The 17,981-nt window shown below is 43.3% G+C and overlaps 1 protein-coding gene across 1 annotated transcript; it reads right to left on the reverse strand.

Annotated features, from left to right (window-relative positions):
• Positions 1–1,587: 1,587 nt before the first annotated feature.
• Positions 1,588–16,529, reverse strand: LOC118785212 (immunoglobulin superfamily DCC subclass member 3-like; the record flags this gene model as incomplete). Its single annotated transcript, XM_036539792.1, has 13 exons — positions 1,588–1,695; positions 2,301–2,436; positions 3,407–3,536; positions 4,286–4,402; positions 5,183–5,371; positions 5,795–5,959; positions 6,042–6,292; positions 7,131–7,296; positions 13,155–13,313; positions 13,762–13,899; positions 14,204–14,334; positions 14,528–14,672; positions 16,217–16,529. Coding segments are annotated over 13 exons (2,148 nt in total), but the record flags the coding sequence as incomplete, so codon positions are not given.
• Positions 16,530–17,981: the final 1,452 nt, after the last annotated feature.

Genomic DNA, 17,981 nt, shown 5'->3' on the forward strand with positions numbered 1-17,981 from the left:
GGTTACGTGCTCCACCTCATTTGTAATGATCGGCTCCTAATGGGTTCAGAGGCGATGAATTAAAGCAGTCATTGAGGTACAGACATCACTTCTTGAAGCCCGATCATGGCATTGAAACAATTGAGCAACAAATTAAAGAGAATTAATAACAAGGGCAATAAATCATAATTTGTGGGGCAATTCCAGGGGTCAAGCCAGATCGTTTGAGGGACCTGATCAGCACAGGACTTGTGCTCAGGGAAGCAGGTCTGGCCAAGGCAAACAGAGATAGGGGAGTGGGAAGTTGCACTCTGGCATTCAGTAACCAGGGCTAGGCAGTAACCCCAGGGATCCTCTGGACGCAGGCAGTGGTGGCTGGCACGGGACACTGGCATTGGCACATAGAGAGGAGGGGGAGAAGGACAGGGGGTTTTGGTTGAGGTAGGACTGCTGCAGCAGCAGCATCGCAGGCAAACGGTACTGTAACGGCTCGGACATTCTTCTCAGGCTTGAGGTAGCTATCTTTGGAGGTATATAGTTTTGGGAGCGGACGGGGGGAGACAACGGCTGAACCTATGGCCCCTCCGGGTCGGCCTGCCTCGAGGCCAGTGCGGTGAAGAAACAATCAAATCAAGCTGGATCAAATTCCAAAAGGCTAAAGCAGAACACAATGTGACCGTGTGGTACTGTGCATTGTACTACAGCAATAAGGCTACTTTCAGAAAACATATCAACTACCCCAGTGAAGAATCAGGGTTCAGAAATCTGAAGCTGTATAGAACATAAGGCTCTGATATGTTTGGTTCAGCTAGTTGCAGTAGTGTAGCACTGCACTCTTTCAAACTTGACCACAGTTAGACTTGATACATGAAGTAGGACATTGCCCAATAATGTACAGGATCTGTCTAAAAATAAAAATTGCTTAAACGTCTCAGTACATCTGTATACAGTATTTGGCACAAGGAAAAATGAAACAGAATAGTACTAGTGGATATAACATTACCAAATGGAGTAACTGTAAGAAAATATTTTGGTTTAACAAACACATCCATGGTAATATTACATTTATAATCCAATGCTTGGTACCACACAGACCACTGGGAATCACCAATGTTCGTTTTAGCCATACTGAGGTAAAACTGACAGCATTTTACCATTCAAACAAATCAAGCATGTGAAATGACAATCTGGTGTAGGGCAATCACTCTATCAGTCTTTCAGTACTCAAATACATGCATTGGCATATAGGTGAGGAGATCATAAAGGCATTCAGCTTTGGTTTAAAGGAAGAGGTGAATGAAACATCTTTTTCACATGCTGGTAAAATGCTGGGCACTTCTGTGGTGGCGCACAATCAAGGCGTCAAAGGGACAAACAGCATGACTGGCACTCTTCATATCGAGGGCTTGACTGTGTGGAACAATGCACTCAGTTCAAAGATGCACCATTCAAAGTCAGCAGCCTCTTTGTTAGCAGCTTCTGAGGCAGGTAAGACTATGGCTACCCCCTGGCACCAAAAGGAAACCAGGGAGAATTATGGTGGGCAGGCCGAGAGGGGGGGAACAGGTGAACAGCCGTTCGTTTGGGAGGGTGGGGGTGTGGTTTGTGTTAGCCAGTGCCCGTGCCAGGCTGTTGAGACGGGTGCTGCTCGATGAGGACCTGGCACTGAGCGGGACGAGACTGGCCCTGCCTGGCCGCTCCCTGAGCGTCATGACTCTGTGTATGAAAAGACAGAAGAGACCATTTAATCTCAGGTCAGTCACACAGACCCAACAGCACTGCAGTGACAGCGTAGCACGGGTGGAAGTCACTCAGTCTTCTTCTTCCACTTATTTTGATTACCTTCAGGGTTTCGATTATTTAGTCACCATTTCAGACAGCTGGATTGATGCAATACGTCATGCTGGCAATGATTGAAAATGCTGACATGAAAAGGAAAAACAACTAGAATGTGTTGGATCCCTCTTAGCTATAAGTACTACTCACACTGATGGATAAAGGTAGAGAATTAGAAATAGAGAATTTACAGCTCTATCACATTCAATATGATGCTTGTTTGAACTTAGGAGTTAGGATACAAGTAATACAATGACTAAATAATAATAGGTAGTCCTATCTGCCTAAAAGATCACTGGCTCACAAAATGTCTGTGCAAAAGTAGTCAAATTGCAATAAATTGTATTGGAAAACAAATTGTTTAGAATTTTAAAAACATCATGTAAATAACAATGGGTGTGATGCTGTAGGACCCATATTGGAGATGAAAAAGTCTATAACCTCTCTTCTGTTGGTATTGGTGTGCATTCATGCAATGGTCCTACCTGAGGCACTAGTTCTATGGCTTCCGGGGGACGGGTGGCCCCTTCTTTTGGAGCCCCGCTCCTCTGTCCCAGATGCCCCACAGCGTCGCCCTGAGGCACAGACCAGCTGTCCTGGGTCCCCTTCCTGCAGAACAGACTGGAGAGAGACAAAAAAAAACAGAGTCAGCCTCACAGCCACAGCCAGAAGCCTCTCCACGGCTCCTCCACTGCACTTGAAAGAGCCACATGCTCGGTCTGTCCTGGCGCTCCACAACAGTACGGATAATGCGCTCTGACACCTTTACAGAGGATCAAAAGTTGAAGCTGTGTGAAGAGGTGTGGTCAGATTGTGCATCGTTGGCCTTCACTGGGACACACTTCCACATCCCTTCCTCCTCACAGCTGACAACACACGTGAGATATAGCTGCATGTGCAGAATGCGAATCACACACTCTTTTGAGGAGCGTACACATAAGTGCCGCCTCACAGCGAAGCGAGGTCCCGCTGGCACTGAAAGCAAAAGGCATTATGCTGATCGATGGATCCTGCAGACTGAAGTGGAGAATTGCTTACACGATTCCTATGGGTTGGATTAAGTGCATCTAGGCCATTACTGCCTGTATGAATTACAATACTGTAAATGAAATGTACAAATCACTCAAATTAACACTTAATTTATGTGCTTTCTACACAGGGTACAGATTTACAGGGCAAGACACAAATTCTGTATTTGCATTCAGGCGGTATTGTAGAGTGCAGTAAGATCAAAATATAACCTATGATTATGTACAGCAATATACAGCTTTACAGAACATTACAAATTGAGATTCAGTACATTATTGATTCTTATATATGACGAAAACTTCTTTTAAAATGGTTATCTTCTAGAACGAAGGGCTACAACTTTTGTAAGTCGCTTTGGATAAAAGCGTCTGCTAAATAAATAAATGTAAATGTAAATGTACAACATGATAAAACGTTAAGCTAAAAATATGCATTGCAGGGTGCAGTTGTATATGGTGGTGGATTTGCAGCAATGGCACCATACCTAAAGGTACTGAGATCACATGCATTAAAGATGTGGTGCCGGGCCCCTGCCCCACTTTTCTCCTCACGTCTCCCTTACCTGCGGCGGTATCCGAACATGAGGAAGAGCACGCAGAAGATGATGCAGGCCATGCCAATGTGGATGCCCACCACGATGCCCGTCATGGAGCTCTCACCCCCCTGCCTGCAGTTGCACACAGTCTCGCCACCTGCACAGGGAAACGTGCACAGTCAAACACACATCAAAGCACACACATGCACACTTGCACACACACACAAGCGCACACGCACATACACACACACACACACACACATGCACACACACACTCGTGCACGTGCCGACTGACACATACTGATGCACAGAGTCTGCTGACCATGATGCCTTTAACAGACAGGCGGATCATGCATTACTATAGTGCAGCACTTTTAAACGAGACCATAATTAACGTACACACAGTGAATACAAACATGAAGCACTCAGGTGCATTCCCTCCTATTCCTGCTTGGCCTAACATTTAGGAGCATAATGAATCTTCATGCTTTGACACAGTGCTCAGACTCTGGCAGACCTCCATCCTAACCCCTGATGCATTGGAATGAGTAATCAAGTAGCACTGTGTGGCTGAATCCAAATAACCCTGCTGTTTTCATTCCTGTATAAATGAATGCTTGTAGCTGAACGGCCAATAGACTAGAAAAATAATGAGATCGCACTTCAAATGCAGCATGCACTGATCGACATCTAAAAGAGCTATTTGAGCTGTAATGAAACAGCATCATTTTGCATTAGTGAGAGAGGTGAATGTCATGAATGTTATACCTATTCCATAAAAACATGTCTGGTTTCAGTCTTCAGCAGCACAGTGTGAAACTGGGTGTGGTATAATCTGTCAAGTTTCATGTAGAACCCAAGGTGTGTTTAATTTAGTGCAGTCAGGATGCTGGCTGTGTCTCTTACCGGTGCTGGTCTTAGCACTGGTTCCCTCCTCAGCCAGAGACACCAGGCGCATGTTACCGTCACTGTCCCCATTGCCATTGTAGGCCACCAGTTTGATCTCGTACACGGCTGCAGGCTCTGAAAAGGGTTTCCAGCATGTTATTGCAAAAGCAGCATCTTCTGCAGACCATTAGATAAGATCTGTTAATCTCAGGGGGAAATGGGGATCGTCAGGATTTAGATCTACTCTCTTTGATCTGCACTTATTTCTTAGTGTACTTTCTCACCTACAGCTATGACTCACTACTCATGCATTACATTATTGTCATGTACTTATTCATTCATGGGTGAAAACTGTGATGTACATTACTGGCACCTCTCCTACATTATCTGAACCTCTCCATTGCTCTCTGTGTGAATTCTGCAGACTTTCGCGTTTTAAACTACAAGCTTGTCTTTGTGACCTGACCTACAGCGTATGTGTTTTGCATTCAGGCAAAAAAAAAAAGTTAGAAAACAACCTTTGCATCGCATGATTACACTGTTTAATTCTGGTAATGATTATGGCTAAAATCATACCGTACCTACACCAAAAACACTTACCAATTTTAGACAGCTCTGGGGTCACATTAATTTCAGATACTAATTTTAATTGAATTCAATTTTTAGACACTAATGAATTGCAAAGCAGAAACACCAGAGAAAACGTCTGTCGTATTCAAACTCCTTGCTCACTATTTTACCTGGCATTGACACATTAGAGTTGCTTGTGAAGAACTGTGCAGCACATTTTATCAAAAAATTTGATCAGACAACTCAAATACCACATGGGTGACTCTCTGGCTTATGTTCCCAGTACCAAAAAGATAAGTGGAATAATGGGTAAAAAAAAACAGACTTTGTGGTGGACTCACTGACCAAGGTGGGAGATGGTGTGGGTGTTGATTTGGCTGGGTAGCAGATAGGGCCCCTGGAAGTCAGGGTCAGGGACCCTGCGGTAGGATAACTTGAAGCCAATCAGTTTGCCCGGTTTGTTGGGGAGCTCCCAGAACACCTGCAGTGCTGTGCTGTTCAGCACTTTTGTGAAGAAACTGGGGACTGTAGGCACTGTAGGAGAGAGGTAGGAAAAATGGGGGGGATGGATAGAGCAGTAAAGAGAGGTAAAATAATAAGAGGGAATGAGCAACAGAAAGGGAGAAGAGGATGGTGTGAGGGGGAGAGAGAGCCATGTGGACAGTGAGGAAAACATACAGTGGTAGAGACAGGGAGGATGAGAGGAAGGGTAGGAAAGAAAGACAGGAGGAGAATGATAGGGAGCAGGTGTAAGAAAGAAAAGAAACGAGAGAGCAAAGAAAAAGAAATGGAGTAGGAGAGTGGGATGGAGAGAAATCGTAAGTCAGATACAAAGTATCAGTAATGTGACAGTGTCAAGAAATAGAGCCATAAAAACAGATTCCCTGAAATACATGTGTATTCATCTTGATTTGTTTTCCTAGTGCCTTCACATTTAGGGCATACGCAGTGACTTACCGCCCCCTAGTGTTGTAGCGAAGACAGTGTTGGACTGCTGGCTGGCTCCTAACGGGGAATAGGCCTTGAGGTAGATGGAGTAGGTTGTGGCTGGCTCCAGGTTGTTGAACTCATGCTGGAACGTGGTCTTACTGACCGCTTCCTGCAGCTCCCGACTGTCCGGCTCTGGGAAAGAAACATCCGGCGTGTGAGTGGAAAGAGAATTCCGGAGCTCGGCGCTTTAAGGCTTAACTCTGCTGGCCCTTACCCCCAATCATGCGAATGTGCAGCACGTATCCGATAATGCCGTCGGTGACCTCCGGAGGTGGCTGTGCCCAGGACACCTGCAGCGTGGAGGTGGAGAGCGCGGTGGCAGCCAGGTCCTGGGGAGCCTCGGGCAGCTCTTTGGCCAAGGACACCGCCAGGCGGGCACTGGCCTGGTTGGTGCCGGCGCTGTTCTCTGCGATGCACTGGTAGATTGCCTCGTCCTCTGAGGTGATCCGCGTTACGGCAAGCGTGCTGAGGGAGAGAGAGTGAATTAAAAAATAATTTAAATTACACAATGATGGATGTTTTCATAATGCTACTAGATGTTATATGTAGCAAAATATTATGGTAATCATAAGTAAGAAATAAGCTAAACCTTTTCATGAGTTATAGCCTTTTGATATGCTGGAGTCATAAAGAAAGGCAATGGCACAAGACTGACATCATGTGGTAATAGGTTGGAAGTGCACTCAGCTACACTACACAATTTACTGCGTAAGAGCGCTTTAACTCATTTCACTAACTGAACATTTGTTCGAGGTTCTCGTGCATTTTGTAAAAAAAAAGTCAACATCAGATTAAACACAAATGAAACCTTTCACTTTCAATGAAAAGTTAAATCATTTAAACTGCTATGATCTAAGTGTTTTCTTGTTAGCAAATAGATGAATAGTTACCTTGCCCTAAGCAAAGGTAAACATTTCTCTTGATTTGGTGTTTTTAATGAAAAAAGCATCTATGTGAATTTCATAACATTAAAAGGCAAGACCCTTTTCTGTCTATCTTCCTTCCTTTACCTTTTCTACTGTCATCATTATGCATGTTCTTTCAGTATTGCCTGATTAGTTCATAGAATTACATGGAGTTGCAATGAGCAATGAATGTAATTAAAATTTAAACATTTAAACATTTTTTACCGTCCTGTAATAAGCATAAAGGGTTCTTCTGTGGTGAATACTGCAACTACTGGGCATGCTACATTATTCATTTATTAAGGAACAACAGAAAAAACTTACAAAATCTGAAAAACTATATTTCAGTACACATTCAGTAGCATTATTATGAGTTAATCAGTAAAACATGAGTGCACCTGTTATTGTTGGTAAGTTTGACATTATCTCCTGGAGTCAGGATTTTGCCATTTTTCAGCCAGATAAGGTGAGGCTCTGGGACACCTTGAGCCAAACAGGTGAACACAGCACTGCCCCCTGCTGGCTTGGAGACAGACTGTGGCCACTGTAGGAACTCAGGAGGAGCTAAAGGGGGAGAGAGAACAGAGAGAGCAAGTTCATTTTAATGCTGCAATCCTTGAACTACACAGTAGGGGGTAGCACAGACCTTTCAGTGTGGTTGTTGGACATGCAATGACTGTAGAGTGAGTAATGCATTGACGATGAAAAAGCTGCTTGTGAGTAAGCAGTGAGTTGGCAATCCTGGTGACTATAGTGTCCACTCAGCAGTCAACATTTATTCTGCAACTGAATTGGTCAAACCAATTTGACCAATTCAGGGAGGGTTCATTAGAAATAAGCGTTACATAAACTCACTCTAGTTCTACATGCCCATCCAATTTGCAGGAAATATAATTCCTCACATATATGTATGACAAGCTGGTATGTTGTAGTAGACCTGTTCCTTTGTGTGTATGTGTGTTTGTGTGGGGGTGGGTGTGTGCACAGTGTTTTTAAAATCGAACCTCAAAGACTCATCAAATGAACTGATCCAGATATACTCCATATATACCTCACAAAGGTATATAAAGGTATATAAATCTCACAAAGCGTGGAAAACATATCCTTTAAGAATTCTGCCTCTCTGTGTCTGAAACACTCCCCTCTGCTGGAGAACAGATGTGAGCTGACCATTACGCCTGACACTCTCTACTGTGCAAACACAATGGACATGTATATATGCAGAACCTGGTGCCCCAGCCCCTTGCATCTCATTGATCTATTGCCATCCCTCCCCCTGGTGAGGAGGCTCCTCTCAGACCTATTATACGAACTCTGGGAAGAGGGTTGGGCGGGGGGTTGTGGGGGGGGGGGGGGGGGTGTAGTAAGGGGGCGAGGGGGAGGCCTGTTTCAATAGGGACCCATTAATCAATCACAGGATGGATTTTATCCCCCTATGCTTTCACCCTCAGGCCCCCATTGCTTTTATTGAGGGGAAAAAAGTAGATTATTCGCTTGATGGGTTTGTAAAATCATAAAAGGATCCTTTCTCTGAAAATGCAGGTTTTTTTTTGTTGTTATCATATAACTTTGAGACTTTCATAAAAACTTTGACTCATTTTTACCATCATTTTTGGTAGGCCAGACAGAAAGGGGAAGCAGGTGTTGTGTACAAAGGGCAGACAGAAAATGAGCCACATGTTTAAATATTACCATACATCTCCTGGGTAAGACTGCTGCTTGGTCATGATATTTGAACTTTACCATGAGCATCAGCTCATCTCTATTGTGCTATTATTACATATTATTACACAAATCTTTCAAGGCCTTCGGCTGGCGTGATTACCTTCGCCAGTCTACTATTTCTCTGAGCCAATATGTTTTGCATCAATGTATGTAAAAACTGCTGTTGATGACAAGATGCACTTTTTGCGCATACTATATTGCACAAAGTCACCCCACACACTTCTGTAATGTACTGCTACACCACAAGTTAGGCTCCTCTGTTAATACCTCCACCTAAGACATTTACAGGAACTAATAATGAACCACAAACTAAATATTAAGTCCATATTAGTCAGGTCAGTTACTTCAGATACAGATCTATATAAACAGTGAAACAGACTCCTCTGCATGCTGCTAGTCTTGCCCAATGTCACCACAGTTTATTGTCTGGTGCATTGTCCGTATATTTACAGAGCTGAACCTCTAGGCTCTGCCTCTCCAGTGAGTCGGTGGTTAGGGTTAGGGTGAGGGGTGAGGGGCTGCAGAAGATAGATGGCTAGATTGCGGAGTTGAATGGGGGCCACTCCAGGCGTCTATACAGGCCCTGAATTGGACTCAGTAGGACGGGGGAAAGGGCGGGGGGAGGGGTGTAATTAATCTGGCCGATCAGACACACTCTTCTCGCCTCGAGAGCACTTCACACTTGAACTTCACCGAAATCGTTTACTTGTGAAGAGAGAAGCATCCCGGCCCATGGGCGGCCAGTGATTTAAATAAGGAAACCCATCTCTGCCTACGTGTCCCTCCTTTTATATGGACACCAGAAAAGCTGGCTATGCCTGTCCTTTTATTGGCTCCTGATTGGTTGCAGATGAGTCTGTTTTGTTACCCTTGATATTTTGGACATAGTGCAAGATTACACTGCAGTCTTGAATATATACTTTGCTGACTGATGGGATCAATCACCCACACCTATGAAATATCCACCATCTCTCTACATCTGTGTAGTGGCCTCTATATGTCACTATCAGTCTGTCTGTTTATGGTATATTCACCTAACTAATCATATTTTAATGTATTTGCTACTAGCCTAACACAAATTATTTCTTAAATTATTGATGCACAGTCATTCAAACAACCAAATCTATACTTCTTTGCTATAAACATTTTTTAAAAATGCAAATATTTAAAAAGAACTGGAGGGTCACACTTATCTTCCAATCTCTGTTCACAGTTATTGAATGAGTCAAATCATTTATTCAGTGAAACAGTTTTAATTTCTGCACATGGCAGCTCACAGCTGAAGACTGCTTCATGTCCAGTTCTTTACAAACACATCATTGCGATGCCTTTCAGGAAATGTTTACAGCAAGTGAGAATTTTTAAAGCTAATTAACAAATCAAACCAATTGGCAGAGAGGATTTTGCTGGAATGAAAAAACACCATTGCCTCAACCCTCCAGAAATTAATTTTAACAACTCCAATTGTAAAGACACATCACCTATTACTTTTATTATTGACTATAACTTCTTTACTTCTGTTGGTATTATTTCACAGATTTTAAACTGCCGTTAAATGTGGACTTTGAAACCATGAGAGAGCATCTGAAAGAGATCGGTGTCTAAAGAAAGCTGAATGTTTCAGGCCTTTCTGCATTTTGCATATGAAATTCTGCTTTTTGCATATGAAAATCCACACTAAAAAGCCCTGGGATGGGAGAGCATAGACAGACTTCCTTCATAAAAAGCTGTTGTGGCAACACAATAGCCCCCATCCCTTTGTGCCACAGCCTCTCTCAGCACTCATTGGCCCTGTCCCTTGAACTTGGCTGTTCGGCTGTCCCTCTCAGCCTGACTGCAATGAGAACAACTGAGCCCAAAGGCCAGACTGAAGGGGTGAGGGGAGGACTGTCGCTCTGCTCCATCAGGACCCATCAATCTCCTCCCAAAACCCAACCGGCCCCTCCTCCCACCACCCCCCACACAAACATACACATTTCCTGGGGGCCTACTGGGAGAAGGTCAGAGGTCAGAGGTGAGGGGTGATCCTTCACTCTGACATAATTATTCCCTCCCCCTCCTCCACCCTGCTCCCCTCTTATTCTCTTTCTCTCTCTCTTCCCTCTCTCAGATGGGTACCCTTTGTCCATCCCTGGTCTGCATCTGTCCGGGCCGCCCCACATGCAAGCTGGCCTGCGCTGCAATATTCAGCACCCCCCCCCCCAACAGCCATGACCAGGAGGTTCAAGGCTAGGGACACTAGATGGGGGGGTGGGGGAAAGTCTGGGTGTGTGAAAGGGCAGACCTCCCCACTTCTCCCCGTGACACTGAACTTGGGGGATACATAAACAGACCTGGAGAACACAGCACACTAGACCTTAAACTTGACCATGGAAGTGGGTGCACAAAAGGCAAAGGGTGTCCAAGTTCAAGTAGGGTCTCAGAACCAGTCAACTCTTTTACATCAGCAGACAGATGGTGGAGATGCAGACAGAGACATATGCACACGTACATGAATACGGCCTCAGCTACATCAGGTAGACGTATATAAAAACAGAGAAATCGAGTACTTGAAATTTAGAGACGGAGATATAACAAAGGCCTGCACAGATCAACAGACCAGTATAAATGTGAGATCAAAGACATATTATTAAGAACAGTAATGAAGATAATTACTATATCAAATACTGAGAGTAGGAGACAAAACTAGGAGACAGCTGACAACAACAGACTGAATGGCTTCCAAGACATGTACAATAAATACACACATAGAGGCTGTGAAACTAATTGCTGAACAGATCAATACAGGGACAAATATATAATGTAATCCATAGCCTCTCATGAATCAAGTCATGAGATTAATTTTCAGATGGGACAATTCTTTTTCTAATGCAAAAATTGGAAGAATTATACATGTAAGTTGTGTTACATACGCAACACATTGTAAGCCCTTTTACCACATATTTAACTTATGTTTTTCAGTTAATACTAGGGTGATACAATATAACGACATGTATTTCCCTTTTGATTTTGTTCACGTGACTGCTGTATGGCCTATGTGATATACTGTGGTATGATGCTGTGTGCAAGACAAAAATTATCATGCTGTTGCCGAAAAACAGTGTAACACAGGGAAACAAAAAATGAACAGAGAAATGAATGAGGTGCACAGGATCCTGAGTGTGAACACACAGAGACACATACACAAAAGTGCTTTCTGAAGCCAATTGTGAAAAAGCACGAGAGCACAGATGAGACCTTAATGTTTACCGACATGTTTCAGGCGACACTGGCGTTTGGGCCCTTTGTTCCTTTTTCCAAAACCAATCAATAAATTAATGAATACATTAGACAGCACTGCCCCCACATGGGTGCAGCTTCAATCCAGTTGTGAGTGACTGATAGAGAAAAATATTGATTGATTGATTGGGGCAGAAGGCGTAGGCAGAGGAGCTTAAGCCTAACAACTGAATGCAAATAATTATTCAGATGCATTTTACACTCTAGATAGAAATCTGCAGATATTAACAGATATATCTGAAAATATATGGATCAATGAACTACTTTGTTGTGTTTTTGTGTTCTTACTTGCTTTGAGGACCTATTTTGCTCCTGATAAGCTATTGTGCATTGACCACAATTGTCCATTAAATAAACTACAATATACTTAAATATCATGAAAATGAATATATAGACAGTTGTAGCCACGGATGCTGCCAGTCTGTCTGTAGCAGAGAATTATATCCTTGGAGCTGATGGGTCCAGCTGGAGCCCACTATCAATGGTTAATTATAAAATGGGAGTGTGGGTCTCACACCAGCGGCACAAAGACCCAGCTCCTCTACAACAGGGCAAAGGGGAGACGGGGGTTGTCAAATCACCCCTAAGGTCATGGCCAAACCCAAAGTAGGTTAATATAGTCTGGCCTGCCCAAATTCACCCCAATACTCATTAATTCACTCCCATCCCCCAATGCCTGTGTGTGTCTGTCTGTTGTGTCACTCAGAGCCAGAGAATGGCCATAAATGTATTCCAACCCAGAAATGGTTATTTTAGTCAATGGAGAATGGTTTGTTGTTGGGGGCAGAGTTATTTACATTATATATTTACACATTGTGTCTCACATACAAGTATACAATATGTTTCCTGAAGCAATTCAGGTAACATTTCCTGAAAATTGGGAAACCAACCCTATGGCTATAGAACCAGCTCTTTACTCCTCTGCTGTCTATGATGCCTGAGAAAAATCTTGACAGAATAGACAGCAATGCTGTAGAACTCTTGCATATCATGTCCTGATGTTATTCACTAGTCACTGTTCTACTTCAGCTCCAGTCTTCTGAAGGTGACCATTGAGGACTGATAAGCAAGGACCATTCCTGGCCTAATTACTCCCTTTCCTCTCTGTGAGATTCGAGTGCTGATGTGTCCGACCGCATTGAAAAATAATGACAACATTTACAGTACTTTGGACCTTAGGGTTCATGTATCTTCACCGAAGTGCAGAAGTTGCTGCAGTCCAACACCAAAATTATCCAATTCAAAGCAAATCCTGTCAAGTTTAAATGGGGCTCTAGATCAAGGGCTGTGAATGCCGTTTCTTTATGAGATCTGTGCCTAACCAAGTAGGTTCCAGTTTTGTTTTGGAAATGTATTGCTGAATGAAACTGGGTGTGAATGTGCCAAATGCTGTATCATTTGGGGATCTGGAGGCTTACCTTGCACAACCAGTCTGCCCAAAGCAGTACGCCTCATCCTGGTCCCGGGCCGGTTGGCAGCGCACACATAGACCCCAGAGTGCTGCAGCGTCACATCCGAAATCATCAGGTTGCCTGTCCCAAGCACCTGAATCCCCTCTACACCAATGGAGCGTCCATCTGGGCATAAACATACATAAGAGACGTGTCAGGGAATCAGTGAGGTACCTCATCTATAGTATCCATATGCCTTCACAAAGTAATACAAATGGAATCTCCTATGTTCAGCTCACAGCAGAAGAACATAGCTATATTTCAGTGTAATGTAAAATGCTGCCTCATTGAAGATAGCAAAGTCTGTATTCTCTGTATTAATCATCTCAAGCCTCCACTGTAATGTCTGCATCAAGGACAAAAGAAGTAGTTCCACCTCAGCCACCAACGTTAATCTATGGATATCACTCAAATTTATCCTCAGACATCACAATTATTCTGTTGCATCAGGAAATGCTGTCCTGTTGGGCCTCTTTAACAACCACCCTGGTTATATATTACATTACATTCATTTACATTTACATTTATACAGTTGTGGCCGGAATGGAGATGGAGAGGGACAGCCAGGCCTTACCCAGTCTACTCCAGGAGACTATGGGCCGGGGGTTCCCCGTGGCGATGCACTCCAGGATGGCGGTCTGGTGGACCGTGATGGTTAGGTTCTGGGGACCTGATAGGATCACCGGTTCTTTGTAGGTCCGAGGTGCTGCAACTACAAAGAAAGCAAAGGCAGAGAGAGAGTTCTTTGAGTTAGACAGCTGAATAGAAAAACAGTTGAAACCCAAAAAAGGAATCAGAAATGGATCAGTATTCCTAGTTTGAGTGCAAACCTTTTTTATTTAAATATACATACTACTGAGATACCTAACATCAAGGTGAACAAATCACGAATTACTTTAAGCAGTTCAAGCCCTATAACAACATATGAAAGAATTCTGAAGTTAAAGCTCCAGTGTACACTATGTGCCTACTAAGCCTACAGCACTGGTGACAAGAGGGCTGAGCGGGGCTCTCACCTGTAACATTGAGCTGGGCCTCGTGACTGTAGCGGGTGTTCGCAATGTTGGTGGCCACACAGCGGTACACCCCGATATCTGACCGCCGCACGCCGGTGATCTGAAGGATGCCCCCCGGGAGGAGTGTGTACCTGGAGAGGAAGCAAAGCAGAGCGTGTTACACAACCTCAAGACTCCCCAGAAAGGAGTCACTCCTGATGCCCTCACTAGGTGTTCAGCTACAGAGAGGAGATTGTAAAAACAAAGGGACAGTGACCGCTATTACTGTGAAGTTTCGGTGGACAAAATTTGCATGCTTGTGTGTGTGCAGCATGTGTGAGTTACCTTTTATCCTGAGTGCTCAGAATAGTCCTGTTCCTCTCCCAGGTGATATTGGCTTCTGGTATCCCATTCACTTGACAATGGAAGCGTGCAACGCCCCCCTCATCCACAGACATGGACTCAGGGTGAGTGTGGAACTTGGGAAGAGCTGAAAAAAGGACATCAGTGTTTATTCTCCAGAAAAAAAACATTGTTATTCCAGCTATGTTTTGTCCCTGTACTGTAAAATTGAAATAAAATCTTTAACATGCTCAATCCATGCATAGCAATAAGTATTATCTGATCTAAAAAAAAGGGGAAAAAATAGTTTAACATCATCAAGAATCATCGATAAAGAACAAATTATGAATTACATATATGTAGTGACTGTGTTTCAATGAACCATTTCTGAAAAGGGCAGGTGATATTTCCTGTCGCAAAAGGAGCCAAATGTGGTATTAGTATTGTCCAAATGGCAAAACCCAAACAACCTTTTTCATAATCAATACGAGCGGTGGTAGTGTGCATGCAGGGGGATATCTAAATGAAAGTGCATTACCATGGTAACCTCGCCTTGCCTGGAGGGAGCACCACCCAACCCCACGCAAGCCATAATTCTGCTAGATTACCCCCCCTCCCCACCACCACCACCACCTCCCTGGTTTTATTTGGCCAAAGGGAGGGGTCAGGGGGAATGGGTAAGGAAAAGGTCGCTCACTCTTTCAAATGGGATTGGGAGTTATTAAATGTGCTATCCCCACTGAGAAGCCAGTAAGATAAAGGGAGGGGGGTTATGGTTGTCAGGTATGATTTAAGTATACGCTGGGCAGGATCAAATGGAATACGGACACAAAAGCATGTTTTCACTAGGATGGGACCTCAAGCAGTTTTTAATGTTCAGACAAAAAAATACACAGCCATTTGCTATGTTAAGAGTCATGCCTTTCTTATACTGATGATACTTTCAGTAAACCAGTAGAAAGATTCAAGCATTTTAGATTTATTTTACTTTATTATTTCAAGTAGATTTACTTTTTTAATTCATTTTGTGTGATGCAGGCTGATGTACATCAGTTCTTTACAATAAAGTTTTTTTTGTGTGCTATGTGATCATGCTTTGTTTTAAGATTTTGGATCATGCTATACTGTAATAATCTATACTACTGTTACTGACAAGGCAAATCAAGATTTTCATGGAGACAAAATTAGAATTGTTCCCTCAACATTTGACACACAGTGCCATGTACACAGACATTTAAAGAATGTGACAGAAATGGTAAAAGCATAGCAATTCAGCAAGATATAGTTCTAACAGGAGGCTGTTCATTAAATCTAGTGTTTATTTTCTTCAGGAGGCAGTGTGAATTGGTTTCAGGTTGACTCACTCAGAGTTGAGTGACGCCAAAAAGGATTATATTGCTGTTATTAAAAAGGATTATTATTTGATGAACTCTGCCATAACCAAAGAGTTAAAAGTGATGTGGAGCCAAACACCACAAGGGAAGCACAGGGCCTCTAAATATGAGAGTCACAGAAAGAAAATTTATGCCTAGTCTGTTTATGTCTACTAAAAACTGGACAGTGTAAAGGAGAAAAGCCACTAAACCACTAAAGCCACAAGAACCACTAAACAATGAAGGCCTCAAAGCATAAGGCTGCAAGGTCAAGCACATATTAAGGTGCAAACTCAGATCCAGACCCCCCCGCACTCACATGCCAGTTGGACCCGTGCCTTGCGGCTGACCAGCATGCCGTATCGGTTCTGCGCCGCGCAGTCGTATTCGCCCGCGTCGGTCTCGTTGCTTTCCCTCCGCTTCTGGAAGTTCTGGATCAGGAGGGTCCCGTTGGCCAGCACGCTCGCCCTCTGCCCGGTGGGCACCGGCACCCCGTTCTTGCGCCATGTGACTGAGATAGGCCCCTCTCCCTCCACCAGGCAGTCCAGCGTCAGGGGCCGGTCCCTCACTGCGATGATATCGCTGGGTTCGACCAGGAAGGCCAGCTCTGAGGTTCTGCCCACATCTGAGAGAGAAGAGGAATTCAGTGGTCAGCATTGTGCTGTCTGTTATATGACATACTCCACATGAGATGAAGAGATGAAGATTGAGAGTAAAATGGTCATACTGACAACAGGAGCAAAAAGGCAACTTAAGGAGTTTACCACAACCACTGTCAAATGCTCTCCAGTGATATCCTGATTTTTCCCCACCACAACAATCACCAAGAGAGAGCACACTCTGCAATACCTGTCATTTGAAGCTGCCAATACCAAGCTTTACCAATACAGCTTTCAGCGTGACCTGAACATGACTGACACTATCTATCCATTTCTAATGCATTTACCCATGAGGCTAAAATAAAATTTCCAGCTCACAACCTTGCAGCACAACACAGGCACAGAACCTGGAGATCACAGTTAGGATTAGCCAATACCCTATAGCACAGGCTCCCACCCACAAATGAGTACCTATCCCTGGAAGAAGAGATTCCAAAGCACCCAATGTGAGAATCAGCCGCTCTCTTTTACAGTTGGCTTTATGATCTCAAACGCAAGGTGAGGCAAAGGGCTTGGGAGGTTATTTGGGTTTATGGAGTAATAAAGGCGCTGAAGACTTCTTTTATGATTCTTACTAATAATTGAGATGAGGGTGAGTGTGAGGGGCATATAAAGATAATTGATGGGGCCAGTGAAGACTCTGATATCATTGATCCTCGCTTTGTGTGTGTGTGTGTGTGTATGTGTGTGTGCATGTGTGCGTGTGCATTAATTGTTCCCTATTAATGATCTAAAGGAGCATCTCCCATTGTCCTGTCATCTCTGTAAAGCATCATTCCCTGGTAATTAATAGGTTAACGAGAATCATCAATTACACAAAGACACTGGGTGTGAAATGAAATGCTGAGACAGTTTTCCTTTTGATAGATTCTTCCAGGAGAAAAATAACCTCATCATAGTGATTCAGATCCATCACCAGCCATTGAGGTTGTGTGAAATGAGTTGTTTTCGGGCTGCATAGCAATTATAACAGTATGTATATGATATGGAGATATTGGTATTTGTAAGACAACACAGCAAACATGTGTCCTATGAGTTTATTGATATATGCTTGTTCTGTGCATTCAGTGAAATATTTGTAATTTAATATTATATGTAATTCAGTGGAACAGCCATCATACCATCAATCAATTTGTATCTGTTTAAAAAAATACATATATACATAAATTGTATATTTGGCTTGCTTCATTTCTGACAAGGTTCTTAATGAGCTATTTTCAGGTTATATGTCTTCCTTGCATACAACACAGTGCTCACAACAAAGATATGAAAGAAAATGAATAGCCAACAAAGAGCCTTTCAGCTCTAAATAACTCTTGGCTTATATCTCTGCCACAGCTTGACTAAGCAACAAGCAGCCCTTCATTTGTTTAATAGGGTCTTAATTAGAGCTGAAGATCAGTCATGTTAATTAGGGATTAAGAG

This window comes from Megalops cyprinoides, chromosome 10 (assembly GCF_013368585.1).
Source record: "Megalops cyprinoides isolate fMegCyp1 chromosome 10, fMegCyp1.pri, whole genome shotgun sequence".
Classification (NCBI taxonomy): Eukaryota; Metazoa; Chordata; class Actinopteri; order Elopiformes; family Megalopidae; genus Megalops; species Megalops cyprinoides.